This window comes from Sturnira hondurensis, unplaced genomic scaffold (genome assembly GCF_014824575.4).
Source record: "Sturnira hondurensis isolate 20B ecotype Veracruz unplaced genomic scaffold, ASM1482457v3 Scaffold0007406, whole genome shotgun sequence".
Taxonomy (NCBI): Eukaryota; Metazoa; Chordata; class Mammalia; order Chiroptera; family Phyllostomidae; genus Sturnira; species Sturnira hondurensis.
Genome location: NW_028080037.1, coordinates 15,879,480 through 15,897,300, shown reverse-complemented (window position 1 = coordinate 15,897,300; position 17,821 = coordinate 15,879,480). Strand labels below are relative to the sequence as shown.

The following is a 17,821-nucleotide window of genomic DNA, read 5'->3' as shown; positions in this document are numbered from 1 at the left end:
GGCGGGGCAGCTGCCTGCCATGGGTATGGCGGGAACACTGAGTGGGCCAGGCAGGGCGTGCAGGGAGTGGGTGGGAGGCTGCAGGTGAGGGGGTGGATGCTCACCCACCTTGGCCTCCAGCACTTTGAGCCGCTCTGTCAGCTCCAGCACTTGGCTGCAGTTGGCACAACCTGTGGGAGGGAGGAGGCTGGGGCTGGGGCTCCAGGTTGCCCTTGGAGACTCCTAGCCCCTGGAGGCAGGATAGAGGACATGAACAGACATATGGTGCCCCCGACCCATGAGACAGCCCAGCACAGGGAAGGGTCTGCAGAGGACAGTCTGTCAGGGTGGACCATGCCCTGCAGGTCTCTCCCAGAGCGGGACCAGGGAGCCGACTAGATCCCTACAGCCCGGGCATCCAACACGACTCCTTTCCGGGAAGCCGGGGCAGGAAATCCTGTGGCTTCCTCCTGGGTGGGGCTCCCTGGGCTTGCTGGCCTCCGGAACTGACACATTATAGTCTGGAATGGGCTGGCCTCGGAGGGGCCAGCCACTGACCCTCCCTCCAGACCCATCATCCAGTGCCTCTGGCCTCACTAGTGATACCCGTTAGTTGTTCACAACAATTCTGGCTGATTATGGAGCCTCCCGGCCGCTGGCACCACCGAATGCTTTACAAGCCTGTCTCTCCAGTCCTCACCATGACCCTGCATTTCAGGATGAGTGTCAGCCCCGGCTGCACCTGAGGATACGGAACTCAGAGCAAGGGTGGGTGAGCACACTACAGCCACAGAGCCTGGGGCGGAGTCCCCACACTGCCCCTTCCTGGCTGTGGGCCTCAGGCAGGGCACAGCCTGTCCCTGACCCTCAGCTTCCTCCTCTTTATAATGGGGACAGTGGTGCCGTCCTGGGGGATAGGGACACAACTCTGAGGTTTCAACAGCTGATGATGGAGAGCACCCGGCACGGTGTCTCTCACATTGCAGACACTCAGAGAAGTGTAGTTTAAGCAAAAAGAAAACTGGGGGTTTGGAACCCCGCATCTGTAAGAGTCTGGGGGTCACAGGTCTCAGGGTGTCTAGCCCAGGTCAAACTTTCCCCTGGGGCCCTTCCTCTCCCCCTCAAAGTTTTCTTTCCAGCCTGGGGCAAGCAAAGGCAGGGCACCCTTCCTGACCCTCCACTGCAGGACCCAGATGGCTTTTAAGGAAGTCACCTCATTGCCTGTCCCTCCTCCAGGTCTCCCCTAGCACAGGGACACCCCAAGCAACTGCCCCAGGACCCACCTGAGAAGGCTGTGGGCCGAAGTGTCATCCGCCGCATGGCATTGCCTGGCCACCCAGGCTCCACGAAGCCAGAGGAGCCTGCAACTGAAGGACGGTGGGGGTGAGAGCCCCACTCGATCAGACTCCCCTTCCCTGCCCACCACTCTAGCTCCAGCAGGGATCTCTACCCCCTCAGTGCAGAGGGAAGCAGAGGCCCAGAGAGGTGGTTTACCTGGGTCACACAGCATGAACTGGGTTGAGCTGGCACAAGGCTGCGAGCCTGATAGGGCTGGGGCAAGGGGGCTGGCAATGGGTAGGGGCCATGGGTGAGGCTGGGGGCTTCCCCAACAACCCCAGCAAGCTGCATGTGTTAGAAGCTTAGAAGTAACAGATTCGAGGTTGGGTCCCAGCCCTGTCACTTGCTGACCCGTGTGACTTGTCCTCTCTGGACCTACCTTCCCATCTGTCAAAGAGGGTCATGAGGCCCCTGTCTCTCCCAGGCTGGTGTGAGGGCTGAGGACAGCAGCATGTGCAAAGGACCCACTGTGTACACACACACACACACACACACACACACAGGACCTGGTGCACAGTAGGCACTCAGTAAGCGGCAGCTGTGACGCTGCTGTCCACCCTCTCTCCCTGCCCTACTGGGTAAGAAGACACTGAAGTGGATCCAGACCTGGTTTGAAATGAAAACCAGAAGGAGGCTGGCTGCCTGGGAGGGCCAGGGGGGCCGTTCCAGGAGCCCACCCCTGTCACCACCCCTGTGAGGAGCAGGCTGCTTGGCTAGTCTGGTTTCGGGGGCCTGGATTTCTCCACAGCTGGAGGGATGGGCTGGCCAAGCCAGCAGGGGGGCGGGGGGGCGTGCAGCTGGAGGGGCTCTGAAGCCAGTAGGGCAACTGCTCCCCTCTGCCCCCCGGGCCTGCCTTTTAAGGCCAGGAAGTGTTGTCTGGGGTGGGGGACAAGACCCAAATAAGGCGTAGGCCTGGCAGCTGGGAGCCAGTCTGTGGGTTGGTGCCGGGAGTGAGAGGCGCCAGGAGCTCAAACCAGACTGGTCCCTCTGGCCAGCCCCCAGAAGGGAGGCTGCCAGACCCTCTCGGTCCCACCACGGGGCCTGGGCTCAGGCTGGGCCTGTATCGCCAGCACCCTCTCCCCAGGGACCTGTGACTTGCCTGGCACAGGGGTAAATTCTGCCCAGGAGGGAGGAAGGTGGGTAGGCAGGGGTTAGGGGCCCCGTGGGCAGGAAGGGCGGACGCCACTGCAAGCCCTGCCCAGTTCGAAGTCTTTTACGTAGCCCAACTGGATCCTGCGAGACAGGTAATAATAACAACAGCTCACGCTTGGTTCGCATGCCCTCTGGGCCCCGCCCACGAGAAGCACTTCACACATATAGTCAAAGCCCTATGAGTGGGTGCTTGTGTCACCTCCACTTTACAGATGGGGAAACTGAGGCACAGAGCAGCTCAGATGGCCACTCCTCTGTGCTCGGATGAATGCACGAGTACGGATATTTCCCCTGGGGAAAGGGGGGCAGAGTGGCGAAGTGACTGGCCTTTGGCTGTCCACCTGGAGGCTGGAGCCTGGATTTGAACCCAGGCTGTTCTAACCCCGAGGCCCAGCCTCCTCTCTCCTGGGTCACTTGGCACCTTGAGTCAGCCCCCGAGTCCCACTGGGCAGAGCCCAGGAGGCTCAGCGCCAGTGGAAACTCTGGTCTCTGGGAAGAATGGCCCTGCCAAGCCCTCCTCATTTTCTGCTCCCAGGTGAAGGGGTCAAAGGCCATTTTCTTACTTTTCTCAGGAAGTCGAAGAAAAAACCTCCAAGCCCATGGAAGTTTGCATTTTCTCTGGAGGAAGCTTTGGCACAGCCTGGCCCCCGCGCCTCCCCGTTTGGTTTCCCTTTTCTCTCGGTGGCACTTCCCACTCTAACATGCCATTTACTGTTCCCCAGCCCCTGCCCTCGTCTCCCTGCTGGGCTGGAGCCTGCAGCCCATCAGGGCAGGGGCCCCCTCTGTCTTGTGCCTGGCCTGGATAAGGGCCTGGCACACAGTAGGGCCTCCGCAGCCTGAATAAGCCTTCTGTTGATGAATGCAGGAATCACTGGCTGAAAACAAATTTAAAACAAGCAGACAAAATAAAAGGCGAAATAATGAGACGGCGCACGTCGCTGTCCTGAAAATGAGCACAGGTGTTCTCACGTCACACTAGGATGTCCCTGGGTTATAAATCCGTGCGCTTGTGGCTGAAAATTCTTTTTTGACCAGTTTGCTTTCGGACGTTTCACCGCGGGAGCCAGAGAGGACTAGAGAAACAGAGGGGAACTTGGCCTGGGTGGCAGCACAGATGTAACTGGCTCAGAGTAATTGTGGGTTAGAATTAAAAAGAAGGAAGAGAATTCAAAGAAATAGTGAAACTGTCAAAAAAAAAAAAGGCCCTAGAAAATATTGGCTTTGGACTTAAGATTCACAAAACATTATCCTCCAATGCCCCCAAATTCTGATAAAAGGGCAGGAATTTTGGGGGACAAACTGGGCTGTAAAATGGTCCTATAGCTCATGGGCTTTTCCACAGAGAAAAGCAGGGGTTGAGGGGCAGGTCTGTGTGGGACAAAAATGTCACGTCCCTCTCACTGGCATTGGGTGAGGGCCCCTGGTGCAGGAACCCTGCAACCAAGCCTGGTGGTCTGTCCTGAAGGGCCTCTTCTCAGCCCCAACCTCACCCTCCCAGGAGCTCCAAGCAGGCCACGAACCCCAGCTCCACTCTGGGAGCCTGACTCCCAGCCGTTTCCTACCATCTGGGAGGTTCGCACCACCTGGGAGGTCCTACCAGTGCCACATACCCACACACCCACACACCCACACACCCACACCCACACGCAGCCTCCCCACCTTCAGCCTCACAGCTGCTGCTCCCGTGCCCTTGCCTCCAGGAAGCCTTCTGGGACAGACCATGGCACCCACCAATACCTCCCCCGGCCAAAGCTATCATCACTCTCTGCCTTGACCTCTATAAGGCCAGTGCCAACTGCAGTTTCTAGCCCCCATAGACAGCTGCCCTTCTGCCCTGGCTGGCTAGCTCAGTTGGTTAGAGTGTCTTCCCCATATGCCAAGGCTGTGAGTTGATCTCTGTTTGGGGCACACACAGGAGTCAACCAATGAATGTATGGATAGGCAGAAGGACAGGTCAACATTTCTCTCTCTCCCTTGCCCTCCTTCTCTCTAAAATCAGTAGATAAAAAATTAAAAAAAATTAAAAAACAATTAACAAACAAACCAACCGCTGCCCTTCCCTCTGCCCAGTCTGGGCTCAGCCCCTGTGCCCCTTCCCAAGAACACCGGGGCCCAGAGAGGATGCCCATCCACCTAGCAGGACTAGGGAGCTGGGATGAAACCCTGCCCTAAACTGTTCGGAATTGGGGTGTGAGAAGTTGGGGAGTTCCTGTGGGCTCTGCCTTTGACTTTCTCTCCCAGAAGAGGAGCCAAGAGAGGAGCTTCCCTGTTCACAAGCCGCCCCCCGGGTCAGCAGGGTCCGTAACCACAGGCCACAGGGGCACAGCCTCCCAGTCCCAGCCCAGGTCTCCTCCAGGGAATTTACTTTGCAATTGTAAATATTTGCTGCTGTCGGCTTGAGCCGGGGGGCTGGGGTCAGGGCCGGGGCTGGGGGCTCCAAGAGCCCTCCAGCAAGCCACCAGGAAGCTTTGGTCCATGAACAGCCTGGCCTCTTCTTCGGGGTAAAATGGGTTCCCATTCATTACCTGTGCACCCGCTTTATGCCAGATCCGTGCCAGGCACAGGAGACACAAGAGTAGAGATGGCAGGGTGGGGGCCACCAGAGCCAGGCAGGAGCTCCAAGAAGGTCACAGGCAGAGGGGACAGCCACTGTCTAGGACATGGAGAGGGAGAAAAGGCCAGTGGGGGCTGGGGACAAAATGGAGAGAGGGCAAGGCTGGGATGGCTGGGAGGGCAGAGAGGGGAGCTGCCCGGCGCGGGGTGGAGGGCACCCTGGCCAGGAGCTGGGAGAGGGGCTGCGAGGCCTCCTAGACAGCATTGGGGGGAACGGTAGCAGCCTTGGTGTTTAGTCTAGGGACCCGGAACCCACAGAGTAAAGCACAGGTGTGGCACCTGGTTAGTGTGTGAAAGATGGTGAAGAGCCCGAGGCTTGAGAAGGGCCCCGCCTGGAAACTCCAATCTGCTCTTTTAAAAAAAAGATTTTATTTATTTATTTTTAGAGAGAGAGGAAGGGAGGGAGAAAGAGTGGGAGAGAAACATCAATGTGTGGTTGCCTCTCATGTGCCCCCAACTGGGGACCTGGCCCACAACCCAGACATGTGCCCTGACTGGGAACCCAACCGGAGACCCTTTGGTTCTCAGGCCTGAGATCAATCCACTGAGCTACACCAGCCAGGCAATCTGCTCTTAAAGATTAAAAATAAAATTTTTTTTTGAGAGAGAAGAAGGGAGGGAGAAAGAGAGGGAGAGAAACATCGATGTGAGAGAAATATTGATCGATTGCCTCTCACATGCACCCCAGCCAGGTCTGAACCCACAATCCAGGCAGGTGCCCCAACCGGGAATCAAACCTGTGATCTTTCGCTTTGCGGGATGACACCCAACCAGCTGAGCCACAGAGGTCAAGGCTGCGCTTAGGCTCTTTTGCTGTGTGACCTTGGGCAAACTCCTTCCCTCTCTGGTTCCCCATTGTGGGAGACAAGGACCGTGCGGCTCCATGGACAGGGGAGGTACATGTGCAGTGAGGACAGTGGGACAGAGGGGGAACAGAGGCAGCCTAGTTATGGGGGGCCCATGGGAGAGGATGGCAAGGGAGCCCCCAGTCCCTCTGTCTTTCTGTCTTTCTGTCTGGGAGGGCTGGGGCTGAGACTGGCTTCTGGCAGCCCCGTGGTGCCCCAAATGCCCGAGCACACTCCTCGTCCTCAGAGGCCTTGACCAGCACTGCTGCAGAAGAAAGATCCTGTCTCGGGTCAGACAGATGGACACTGAACCCCACTGTGACCCTGAGCAGGGCGTTCCCCTCTCCCAGCCTCGGCTTCCACATCTAGGCTCTGCACCGTGGCGTGATGGCAGGATACAAGTGGGTACAAGGGACACTCCTCGGCATGGGGAATGGTGACAACCTTCTTTCCCCTTGTCATTATTACTGTCATTATTACTGAGGCAGTGGTATGCTGCAGACCTCAGGTCAGAGTCCTGCGGAGAATCCTAGCCACAATGCTTATTTGCTGTGTGACCTTGTGTGAGACCCACACCCTCTCTGAGCCTCACTTTCCTGTCTGAACGATGGGGCTGATGGGTGAGATATCTGTCTGCAGAGAGCCCCTAGAGGCACGGTGACATGGTGGCCACAGCAGAGCTCACCAGCTCAGGCCACTCAGCAGGTTGGGACCAGCTGCACAGTACGTTTTGGCCTTGGTTTTCCTTGCCTGGAATTTCTGGAGGAGCAGGCAGCCAGGGGAGAGCTTCACCTCCAGGCTCCCTCACTGCCATCCAGCCCCACCTCCAAGACCTGGAGGCACTGACTGATGCTTGGTCACACTGGTCCCAGGCTGGCTTTCATGGGCTGAGTAGCCCCAGGCCAGCCCCTTCCCCTCTCTGAGCCTCAGTTTCCCCACCTGTGAGATGAGGTCCATTCTCGTCCCTTCCTCATGGGCTTTCGGGAACATCGAAGAGACCATCCTCCCACATCACCGTGAACATGCCCACTGTGCAGATGGGAAAACCAGGGCTGAGTGCCACGAGGTCCACGGCCTCGAGGTCAAGTCTGGAGACTCAAGGCCTGTTTGCCAAGTCAGGAAGTGGAGTCTCAGAGCTGGGAGGCAGGGCGGTTCCTGAGAGCCACCGCAGGACCCCCAGCCCAGGGGCCGAAGAGAGGAGGATGACATTTCCGGAGCATCTGCTATGGGCAGGGCGTGAGCCTCTGGTCCTCTTAATAAGGTACAAGGTGGGTACTTTTTGGTCTCAGGTGATTTCCAGACAGAGATGGAGCTCGGAGAGGTGAAGTGACTTGTCTCAGGCTACACAGCAGAGTGCAACTGATCCAGGGCCAGAGTTTGGAATGGGAGGTGTTCCCTCTCCTTCAGCTCATCATGGGCTGCTCTGAGCCCTGTCGCCCCTGGTGACGTGGCTCCACGGTCCCAAGGTCATGTCACAGCACTGAGCAGACCACAAGGTCAGTGACCAGCAGGGGAAACAGCTGGGGGAGCCGGGCCTGGACATGGTGGTCAGAGGAAGGGCAGGGCCTGGGATGAGCCAGCAATGTCCCCTCGCCTCCTCTCCCCCAGTCTCTGGGGGCCAGCAGAGCAGTTTTCCAGAATATCCAGGCTGGGGCATCCTTTACTCAGCTCCCTCCCTGTGGGTGGGGAGAAGCCAGCCCTCCTGTCCAATCCGACACCACCAGTGCCCACCAGGTCCCCCCACGCCATCTGCAGGGTCTTTACTGCCCATGCCTACCCAAGGCAGACTGTTAGCCCGACCATTTCACAGGTGAGGACGCTGAGGCTCAGTGCAGGGTGCCAGATGCTTTGAGAGCAGCTTGGTGCCCTTTAGAGAAGGTGCCCTTCCCTCTCTGTGGGCAGGAGCCAAGTGCTGCTTGAACTGCAGCCTCCTGGCCCCCGAGACCAGCTCTTGACAATGACCTGCATAGGGATTCCCCAGCCCAAGGCCACACAGCTGGTGTGTGGTGGAGCAGGCCTGGCCCATGAAGCCTGGGATAACCCTGTCCCCAGGCTGGGGCCAGAAGGCCCTACAGAAGGAGCTGGCAGGCATCAGCGTCCGTCCAGTGTGGTACTCCTTCCTCACCATCAGCAGAGAGCTCCCAGCCCTGAGTCTGGTGCTTGGGCATGTGGCCTCCAGTGTCGGACTCAAGAGCGAGGGTGCTGCCCCTACCTGTCCTCCGTCCTTACCCCCTCTATGCTGGCTCCCCACATCCGGGAAGGTCTGCCCTTGGGAGAGGAGCCAGGGACAGAGTGGTCTTTGCCTGGGCAGGCCCTGCAGCCCCAGGTGGCCACCCTGGGGACTTGCTCCCTCCCCACCAGCTCCTCTGTGGCCTCTTTGGCAGCAGCCCCTCCTGGCAGGCTCTCCTCTTGGCCCCCAGGGACCTGCCTTTCCCTCTTCCTGCTACCAGGGAGCAGAGGGGGCTGTTCCTGGCTCCCCTTCAGGCCCGCCCCTCCCAGCCTCCCACGCTGGCCTTGGTGGCAGTCTCTCTGCACAGGACCCCTGCCGGGCTTTGGGCTCCTCCCCAGTGCCACCATGGACTCCCCCACCCCCATCACACCCATTAGGCCCTTCCCTGCTCCACTGGGTGGTAGGCTCTGCTTTTGGCCCCACGTGACTGAGCATTCCATCCACTCCAGGTCCCTGGGCCTCTGTTGCCCGCTCTGTGCTCTGTGAGCCGGGTCTGCAGTAGGGTCCCAGGGAGGTGAAGCATGTAGATCTTTCCAGAAGCACCCAGGAATGGCTACTTCTGTTAGCATCAGGTTCCCTTGATTCGGAGGCCGCGTTACCCACGTTCATGTTTCTGGCATCAGACTCTGTCTTGCAGCTGACATTCACATTGACAGGCTGCTCCGGGGCCCTGGACGGTCTTTCTATTCCGGTGCCTGTTACAAGCCTGGTTCTCAGGCAGGTTCTAGTCCAGTCCATCCTCTTTAGGGCCATTCTCCTAACACAGCCCTTGGTACCCAAGACCTTCCTCTCACTGGGCTCAGCCAAGCAGCAGGGGTGGGAGTGGCCTGGGCCACTTAGCAGGAGAGGTCTTGCCGGGTGACCGTGTGGCCAGGCTCCTGGGGAGCCCAGGCTGCCTCCTCTGTGACTGTGCTGGGTGCTCAGCCCTGAGCCACCCGGGGGGGGCACGCAGAGAAGTGGGGCACGCTGAGCAGGGTCCCCGTGCCTGGGACAAACGCCCCACATGTGGTGCCCATCGGAGCTCTCCCATCCCTGATGCCCTTGGGGCAGCCAGGCAGACCAAGGTTCCAATGCGGATGCCACTTAGGAGCCGTGGGCCCATCACCTGCCTGAGCCTCTGTCTCCTCCGCGGCAGGAGGGGTGACCTTGCTGTCCTGCTGCCCTAAGTGGCGCTTTGCTTCCATGAGCTGTTACTGAGGCCCGGGGAAATACTGGGTTTCCCTGTGTTTGGAGGAGAGGCTTGGGATGGTGTGACTTAAGACGTGAGCCACAGGGCATGTATCAAATTTCTCCAGGGACCCTGAGAGTCTCCCACCAGGCAGGCCGACACCCACAGGGCAGCAGGCGCCTACTGAGCCATGCCTCACTGGCAGCTCCATGCAGGGGACTGCAGTGTGCAAGGGACTACACACTACAGTGTCTACCAACCTAGCAGCAGTTTCCTGCTCCCCCCGCCCCCACCCTTGGGGAAGCACACGGCCCGAACCTGGGGCAGTCCTACCTTCCTCGCAGCTGGCCCCCGAATGTCCAGGGCAGCACCTCCACTCCCGCGCGGTCACTGTCTTGTACATCACCTTGTATGTGGGTCTCACCACGGTTCTGTAGCTGAAAGAGTGACAGGTGGCCCCGCTCAGACACAGTCCTCCGCTGTTTCTCCCACTCTTTCGTGGGGACAAACCCAGAGCCCCCAGGGTCTTCTGCCCCCCTCCACGCCCCTTTGGAGCCTCTTTCCTCCTGCATTCTAGGATTCGGCCCTTCCATTTCTTCCCAACATTCCAGCCTTGGGGGTCTGGTACCAATTGGACAAGAAGCCCCTGCGAGCTCAGCCAGCCTAACCCTAGCAACAAATGCTCACTGAGTGAAGGTGTGTGAGTGAGTGATGGAACCCCTCCCCCAGGAAGCCCTCCAGGGTGCCCCGAGAGCCCAAGAAGAGGTGGTGAGAGTGGGCAAAGGGCCAACACTCCCTTTGCTCCATTGCCCCGGGGTCCCAGCCTTCCCCTGCACACCCAGGGCACTCCCGCCACCAGGCCTTTGCCCATGCTGTGTGGAAGCAGTGACCTGCGAGGCCATCAGCTCCTTCTCTACCTTGGGCTCACTCACCTGTTCCCCGGGCAGCTCATAGGCCAGGGGCAATTCTGCAGCACTCGCTGAAGGTACGTGCCGTTTTGCACATGGCAGGAGATGGTGCGGGTCACCACGTAGGAGCACCAGTTCCTGAAACAGACCCGACAGGAGGAGCTCAGGTGCCACGCACAGCTCCCTGCCCGGGGCCTCGGCAGGGAGAGGGCAGAGGGCCGGGTTCTCTCCAGGGGCCCCGAGGCTCCAGGCAGAGAGACCCCTGAGCTCTCAGAGTTCTCAGGGCCCCAGTGGGAGTCTCCGTGCTGCTGTGGTTGAGGGGTGAATTCCACAGCCCTAGAGTGGGTGGCTGTGCGCAGGGCTCTCGGGAGGTCTTGGGGAGTGAGCTTCGGGGGACAAGATGGGAACAGGGCACCTTTGAAGGGCCTCTCCCTTCTCAACATCTCTCCTCTCAACCCTGACCCGTCCAGACCACCCTTGCCTCCCGTGCCTCCCACCCAGGACTCCAGCGGGGGCCTCTCCATCTTGCCTTCAGCTTCTCCCCGGAGGGAGCGTAGTGCAATGGAGACCTGGCCTCGCCTCCTCCACCCTCAGCCCTTTAGACATCTTGTGCCCCATCTGCCTTAGGGCCCTCACCACCAGGCCCTTGCTCAGGCTGGGGGCCTGCCTGGAGCACCCTCCCTCCACTGCTCCACAGGCGGGGGTCTCTCCCTTGTTTTCCCCACCCCCACGTCCAACTCAGCAGGACTGCCCTGTCCCGCAACACTTGGTCCACCTGTGGTGGGGGTTCATGTCTGCCCTCCCCACAGCCGCCCAGGCCCTGTCTCACTTACCATCCCCATGACCCCTCCATGTGACAGCTGTGATGTGCAGTGTCGCAAGCTTAGAGGACTGACTTCTCCAAGTGCTAACTAATAATCACAGTGCACTGAACATATCGAGCACCTACTATATGCTAGGGGTATTTACATCATCTTCCCACAGTGATCCAAGAAGGCAACCCCATTTTACAGAGGGGTAAACCAAGGCTCCAGGAGGGAGAAATGCACACTCATCACAGAGCTGGTGCACGGTGGAGCGGATTTGAACCCAGTTATATGGATGGCCTGGCTTGGCCCCTAACTCCATCTCCAAGGCCTCCTCACTGTCTCCCCTCCATCTCCTGAGTCACAGGCCCATTGCTCCATGTAGGCCCCAGCCTGGGAGTTTGTTGACCTCGCGCTTCGGGCCACAGAGGAAAGCCACAAAGGGCTCAGACTGAGAAGGGTCACCTGAAACGGTCCCTCTTTTCCCAGCCCAGGCAAAAAACGCAGGGGCCCGTGACCCCATGCTGGGCCGAGGGCCACTGAGCACCTGGAATGTCCCAGCCGTCACAGAGGTGACTGCCACCACTGAAATCCAGCCCCCGAACGTCTGCCCCGCCCCTACCCAGGCCCACCTGAAGGAGAAAGGCCTACTAACTTGATGTGTGACCGTGGGGAAGCGACCGTGGGGAAGCAACCATGGGGAAGCCCCTTAGCAGATGTGTGTCACACTGGAACCACTAGGAGGAGGGGAAACAGCTTAGCCAAAGGCGTGGAGGTGAGAAGGCAGGGAGAAAGGATGGCTGATGGCGGAAGAGCCCTGGGCCAGCTGCCCCATGGGGAAGGGGGAGGTAGCCGGTGCTCGGGAACCGCAAAACCTGGGAATGGGCAACCTGGGAACAGTCTGAATGGGGCCACTGGACACGGGTGCTGGGACAGAGCCCAAGGTCTCCCTGGGATGCCACTAAGCCTGGTTACAGGGGAAAGCCATGCAGACCACCAGAGAAAGGTTGCATTTCTATTACACTAAGATAGAAAGCCAAAGACTATGTACACACGTGTGTGCACGGATAGCCACGTGTGCGTGAAGTTAGGGGAAGCTCAAGCCCACATCAAATTGCCACCCCTGGGGGCATGGAGGGGTTTTCCATAGGCTCCACCTCAGGGCATCAAGACACCTCGGGTCATGTTTGCCGTGCGCCGTGCGTTGTGCCGTGTGCTGAGAGCTGGGCCCCGGGCCCTCCACCACCGGCTATAAGTGCCACTGACAGAGGGGAGGGCTGAGGCCCGGGGTCCAGACGGACCCTACACGCTCTTGGGGAGCGACCTGGTTACGGTGGGAACGCAGGTCTGTCTGCCCTCCGAGCTTGTGTTCTCAACCTTATGCTGGAAGTGATTTTCCTGAGAAGCAGGTGGGGATTTTTATAAGTTTAATAAGATACCTTACGGTCCCTGGAGCTGTGTTTTTCAACCTACTGGGGTCTTTGTTGGGGAAAGTGATGTGCGTTGTGGCTCTTCCCCAGAAAAATGCACAAAAAATTGAGGGTACATGTTCAGGGGGACTCAGGGGCTCCCTGCACTCTGTGAAGACCCCCGTGGGCTGGCCCAGGGATGCTGTGAGGGAAGGAAGGTGGGCGGGAGGGAGGAACCTGGGTAGCAACAGAAGCTCCAGATGCAGGAGGAGCCCTGGGCACAGAATGAAGACCACATGCGAGAGGACAGACACGCACTCACAACACACGCGTGCAGGCACACACTTCAATGTGCGCACAGTGAGCATAAGGCACGCAGACACACTGGCAGGTGCTCATGCGCACGCCACTCTCAGACACACACAGACCCCTCCTAGGACACGCACAGGCTTGGGCACACAGTTGGACCGAAGCAAACCCCAAAGAAGGGACTGTCCTCTTAGCACCAGGGCGCACACCTGCACATGCAGGGCTGGGCACTGTCACACATGCGCCTGGACCGTGCTAGGGGACAAATCACACAGGCCCGTGACTGCCCACAGCTGCCCAGGCTGCCCCTCTTTGGGGAGCCAGAGAAGACGATTTTTTCTTCTTCCTTAATTAAACGCCCCGCCTTGTGGGTCACTGCATGGCTCTGCGGTGCATTTCCCACCAGTCAAAGTTTGCTTGAATCCTCTGCTTAGGAGACAGGGAGCCGGGGGCCAGCTGGCCAGACATTTTAGATGGAAGGGGACACTCAGGCCAGGTGGGACACAAAGTTAGCCCTTGGTCCCCTCCTCCTGGCCTTGAAGACCCCAAACCTGTTGCCCCCAGGGTAAACCCGAGCTCCCCTGCAGGGCCCCAGCCTGGTCCCGCTGCCCGCCTGCCCGCCCCTGGGTCCACGTTGCAGACGCAGCAGAGGCTCTTTGCAGAGCCCAGACCTCACCGTGCCACTGCCTGTGGTGGAGTCTGCCGCCGTGGCTCCACATCGCTCCACATCGCTCCACCCTGTGAGCCCCGACCGCTCTGCCCCACGTGCTGCCCCCTCCTGCTGCCCTCTGACCTTCTGCCCTCCCTCTCCCACACCTCAGGCCTTTGCACACTAGAGTCTCTCTGCCTGGAAAGCCCTCCCCCTGCTCCTGTAAATCCCAATTCATCACTGGGGTCTCAGTCCTGAGGACACCAGCAGAACTAGGCACCTCCAAGGGCCGCAGAAGCCCTGAGCAGCTGGGGGAAGGACATCGTACCTAGCCAGGATGGGATTCAGCCTGAGGGTTCACAGAGAGGTTTGCTGAATGACTGAGAGCCATGGCCCTGGGCAGAGGGGCCAGGCCTCAGGTTCCCAGAGCCTGGAAACCCTGGCTCAATTCTGCTGCTGCTGGGGGCTTCCTTTCCTGGGCTGTGGTAGCTGATAAGCTGCTCAAGAACCTGGTGAGGCTGGGCCAGCCCCGGTGGGATGGGGCAAGGGCAGGGGCCTGGAGGAGGTAGCCCTTCTCTCCTGGGCCTGCCGCTTCTGCCCACTCAGCACCTCCTGGGCCACTGGGAGAAGGAAAACAGGCCAGACCAGCTCAGCCTGGCACCAGCCGCCCCACTGGTCCCCCTCGCCCGCCCCCAACTTGCCCTCCACCTCCTGCCATGAGGGGCCCAGGGGACTTTGTCTCCGAGGGGCCCAGGGCTGCGATCCGGAACAGTGATAGGGGCTAATTGCAGGAGGCAGCCAAATGGGCCAGGGGCCAGGGCCGTTATGAAAAGGAGAGGAAAGAAAGGGAACCTACCGGCGGGGGGTGGGGTGACTACAGCCAGAACCCCACACTGGAGGCGAAGTTGTGGTCCTAGCTCTGCTGCTTCCTAACCCGGTGACCTCGAACAAGGCCCTGACCCTCTCTGGGCCTCACTCTGTCCATCTGCAAATGGGGACAGCAGATTCTCCTCTGGGGAGGTCTCACACAAAGCGCTTAGCACGGTGCTAACAGCTATTGGCAATTCTTGTTCCTGCACTACCACACAGGCCCCACAGCCCTCAGTTGTGGCCGGGGGCCTTCCCTGGGGCTTGGGGACACCAGCACAGCATCTTCCTCACAAAGTCCTCCCCACGACTGCAGGGTATGAACTGTCAGGCTCTGCATTTCACAGAGGGGGAAACTGAGTTTCCGAGAGGGGTCGCCTCTCCAGGACACCCATGTAGGTGTGGCGCTGGGTCTGAGTGCCCTGGAGAGGGGCTGGGAAGAGGATTCCCAAGTCTCCTTGATCCTAGCACTTGCCCGCAGGAAGCCGGGACTTCAGCGGGAGGGGGCCTGGGCCAGGACACTGGCAACGGCTTTAACTCCAGATGAGCGTTCAGGCTGGAAGGGACCTCTGAGGGGCAGGAAGCAGTCCCAGCAGGGATGGGGGGACAGACAGGGTAGAGGTGAGCCAGGCAGCTCTGCACGCCCCCAGGCACCCTGGTTCCGGGGTCTCACCACATTCCTGGGGCTGGGGGCGGCCCCTTGGATGCCTTCCCAGGCGCCCCCCACCAGACACAAAGCCTCTTTTCTGCCTCTTGTCCCTTGGCTGCCAAGGGGCGCCTGGGGCTCGGGGCTGGGGGTGGAAGGAGGGCGAATGGGGCGAGACATCCCCATGCTGTCTCCAACGACGCTGGGATGAGGCCACAAGGGGAAGTCCTGGCAGCCAGGGACTACAGATTCCTCCCGCTCGGGTCCCCTCCCCCATCCAGTGCTGGTGGTGGCAAGAACCTCAACTACATGGCAGGGCCCAAGCTGGTCCTTCCCATGGGGACTGTCCGTTCCAAGAACAGGCCTGTGAGCAGGGGAAGAGGGCAGGGGAGGGAAACAGAGGGAGCCGAGAAGGAAAGTGAGACCCAGGGCCGCGCAGTGACCTACCTGTCACACACTCAGTGGGTGGGAGAGCCAGGGCCAGAACCCCTAACTCCTAACCACGACCCCCAAAGCTTTGCCAAACCTGGAAGCTGGCGACTCTGCTAGGCTGGAAAGGACACCGGGATTGGGAGCTGGCACGCCTGGGCCAAGGAGCCTCTGGTCCTTTTAGGCCTCAGTCCGTATCTAGAGACCAAGGGCAGTGCCGCTGGGGCGTCTGTGATGCTCAGGCCACTGTGAACTGTCGTGAACACACAGGGTGACAGTCCCCAGTGACCACCAGACAACTACCCACAGCCACTGTCCTTCCTGCCACCCAGGAAGCCCTGGGGGTGAGGAACCCAGGCTGGCAGGCCCTGTCCTGGACTGGCTGGGCAGTGGGGGGGCAGGCGGGGCCTTACGTCCTCTCAGGCCTCACCCTGATCCAGACAACAAGAATTCCCAGGGCAGGGTCTCCGGCATCTTAGCAGCTGGGATCCTGGGGGTTCACATCCCCCGCTGATCCTCAGTTTCCTCCTCTATGAAAAGGGCACCGTAGAAACGCACGCCTCCTGAGGCTGTCAGGAAGATTTGGGAGGCGCTGGATGCAGGTGAAACGCCCAGCCCAGGCCAGTGGCGGTCAGCATGCAGTAGGTGGTGGCTGTGACGTCTGCCACCTGTCCGTCCACCCCTGTCTCAGACAAGGGGTCTTCTGGCCTCTGAGCCTCAGCCACCTTTTTCTTCTAGCCCCACCCGTGTCACCTGCTCTTGCCAGCCCAGTGCGGGCATGCTAGCCCCCCGACCACGGAGTGAGGAGAATTTCTGAAAGAATTAGAGAAGTGAGGCCATAGTGGGTGAGGCTGGGCAGGCAACCCGACGTGAAGAAAAGGCCAGGGGAAGCCTTGCTGTTCTCTGTGGCCTGGCTGGCTGGCCCCTCCTCGGGGACCCCAGCAGAGGCAGAGGCTGCAGCCAGGACAGCGCCAGGCAGGCTCACACAGTGTCCTCAAGGCCAGAAAGATGCGGATTGGAACCCCAGCCCTTCTACTAATGACCCACAAGCCTAGAAGACTATGCCAATTTTCTGGGGCCTCAGTTTGCTCATCTGCTAAGTGGGAACAAGTGTTGCCCAACCTCTTTCAGTCCTTGAAGGATTAACGAGGACACTGCCTGTAAAGGGCCTTTCGCTGGTACTGGGAGATGCTCTGCAAACGCCAGCAAAGAGAAGAGAAGGCTCCAGGCTCCTGAGAGCTCTGCAGAAGAGTAGCCCTCCTATCTCCGTCCAAAAATGCCAGGTCCCGGAGGGCCGACACTAACCCGGGGGCATTGAAACTCCACCCCCGGTCTTTTTCCTCCCAGTGAAATAAATAGCCGGTACTAAAAAAAGCCAGGAGCAAGGAAAAGGGAAGAGAGCCCTAAAAGTGTCAGCTAGGGGATGTCCTGGGCTTTCCTAACTGTGGGGCGGGTGGGGGGCGGAGGCTTGGGTTAAGGGGACCAAAATCCTGGGGGGGGGGTGTCCCGGTTGTTCCCTGTCCCCCTCCTCTGGGGATCTGGGGGTGAAATGGTGGGGGGATGGAGGAGGCAGTCAGGGAGGGGGCGCTGCCGACTCCAGACACACGGAGTAAGGGGACCTCGGCACTTCTGGGAGCCTCTGCCAGATAGTGGGGCGAGCCAGGGTCCCTGCCCCCACCCCGGGCTGGCACTGCGGTGGGGGACCAGGTTCCTTTCCCAATTCAGGGCTTGCACGAAGGTTGCGGGGGGGCGGAGGGAGGCAGGGAGTGCTTGGAGTCCCGGCCCCCCACCCCAGGCTGGCGGAGCGCAGAAGTAAGTGGCGGTGGGGGCCAGCCCTTACCTGCGTCCAGAGAACGGGGCTGCTCCGACGCTCCAAGCAGCGCTGCCTCCCGGGAGCAGGAGCCCGAGGCAGAACAGAGCCCAGGCCCGCGGGCCGCCCATGCTGCGCCCGGCGCCCTCCGCGCGCGGCCCCTCGCCGTCGCCGCCCCCAGCCTGCCGTCCACGCCCGCCCGCGCCGCCAGCCGCCCCGGACGCGCAGATCCCGGTTCCCAGCGCAGCGGCGGGAGGGCGGGAGGGAGGCGGGCGCGGGGCGGAGGCGCGCATCCCGGCCTCGCCCGGCCCCTCGGCGCGGCCCCCCGCCCCCCGCGCTGCGGCTGCCAACCCGGAAGGAGCCCCGGGGGGCCGGGCGTCCCCGCCAGGAGGTCGGTCAGGTGCCCACCTGATCCCGGCCCTCTGCACCGCGTGGTCCTTTGGGTGCGGGGTGCCAGTTCGGAGATGCCCTCCCACGTGTTGCAGACTGAGGGACTGCGTCCCGGGCCGCAATCTCAGAGCGGAGGCTGCCAAACCTGAGCTAATGATGGGGGAGCCTCGTCCCCCCTTTTTTGAGGGATTTAGTTCCTGAGGCACGTGGGATCGGCCATCCATGTAACAAAGGCTTGCTGAGCAGTGAGTGCTGCTGTGTGCAGGACACCTC

At 60.3% G+C, this 17,821-nt stretch overlaps 1 protein-coding gene across 6 annotated transcripts in view; it reads right to left on the bottom strand.

Annotated features, from left to right (window-relative positions):
* EMID1 (EMI domain containing 1) overlaps positions 1 to 17,367 on the bottom strand; it is a 37,491-nt gene extending 20,124 nt beyond the window's left edge. For 3 of the 6 annotated variants that reach the window (XM_037052438.1, XM_037052439.1, XM_037052441.1), the window contains exons 1-5: positions 17,189 to 17,364; positions 10,258 to 10,371; positions 9,659 to 9,762; positions 1,263 to 1,346; positions 109 to 170 (exon numbers count right to left, since the gene is read on the bottom strand). In XM_037052438.1, the coding sequence (XP_036908333.1) occupies positions 109 to 170; positions 1,263 to 1,346; positions 9,659 to 9,762; positions 10,258 to 10,371; positions 17,189 to 17,289 (465 nt within the window). In that variant the 5' untranslated portion in view covers positions 17,290 to 17,364. Of the gene's footprint in view, positions 1 to 108; positions 171 to 1,262; positions 1,347 to 9,658; positions 9,763 to 10,257; positions 10,372 to 17,188 lie in introns of all 6 variants that reach the window. The other 3 variants (XM_037052440.1, XM_037052442.1, XM_037052443.1) reach the window with 2 other exon arrangements.
* Positions 17,368 to 17,821: the final 454 nt, after the last annotated feature.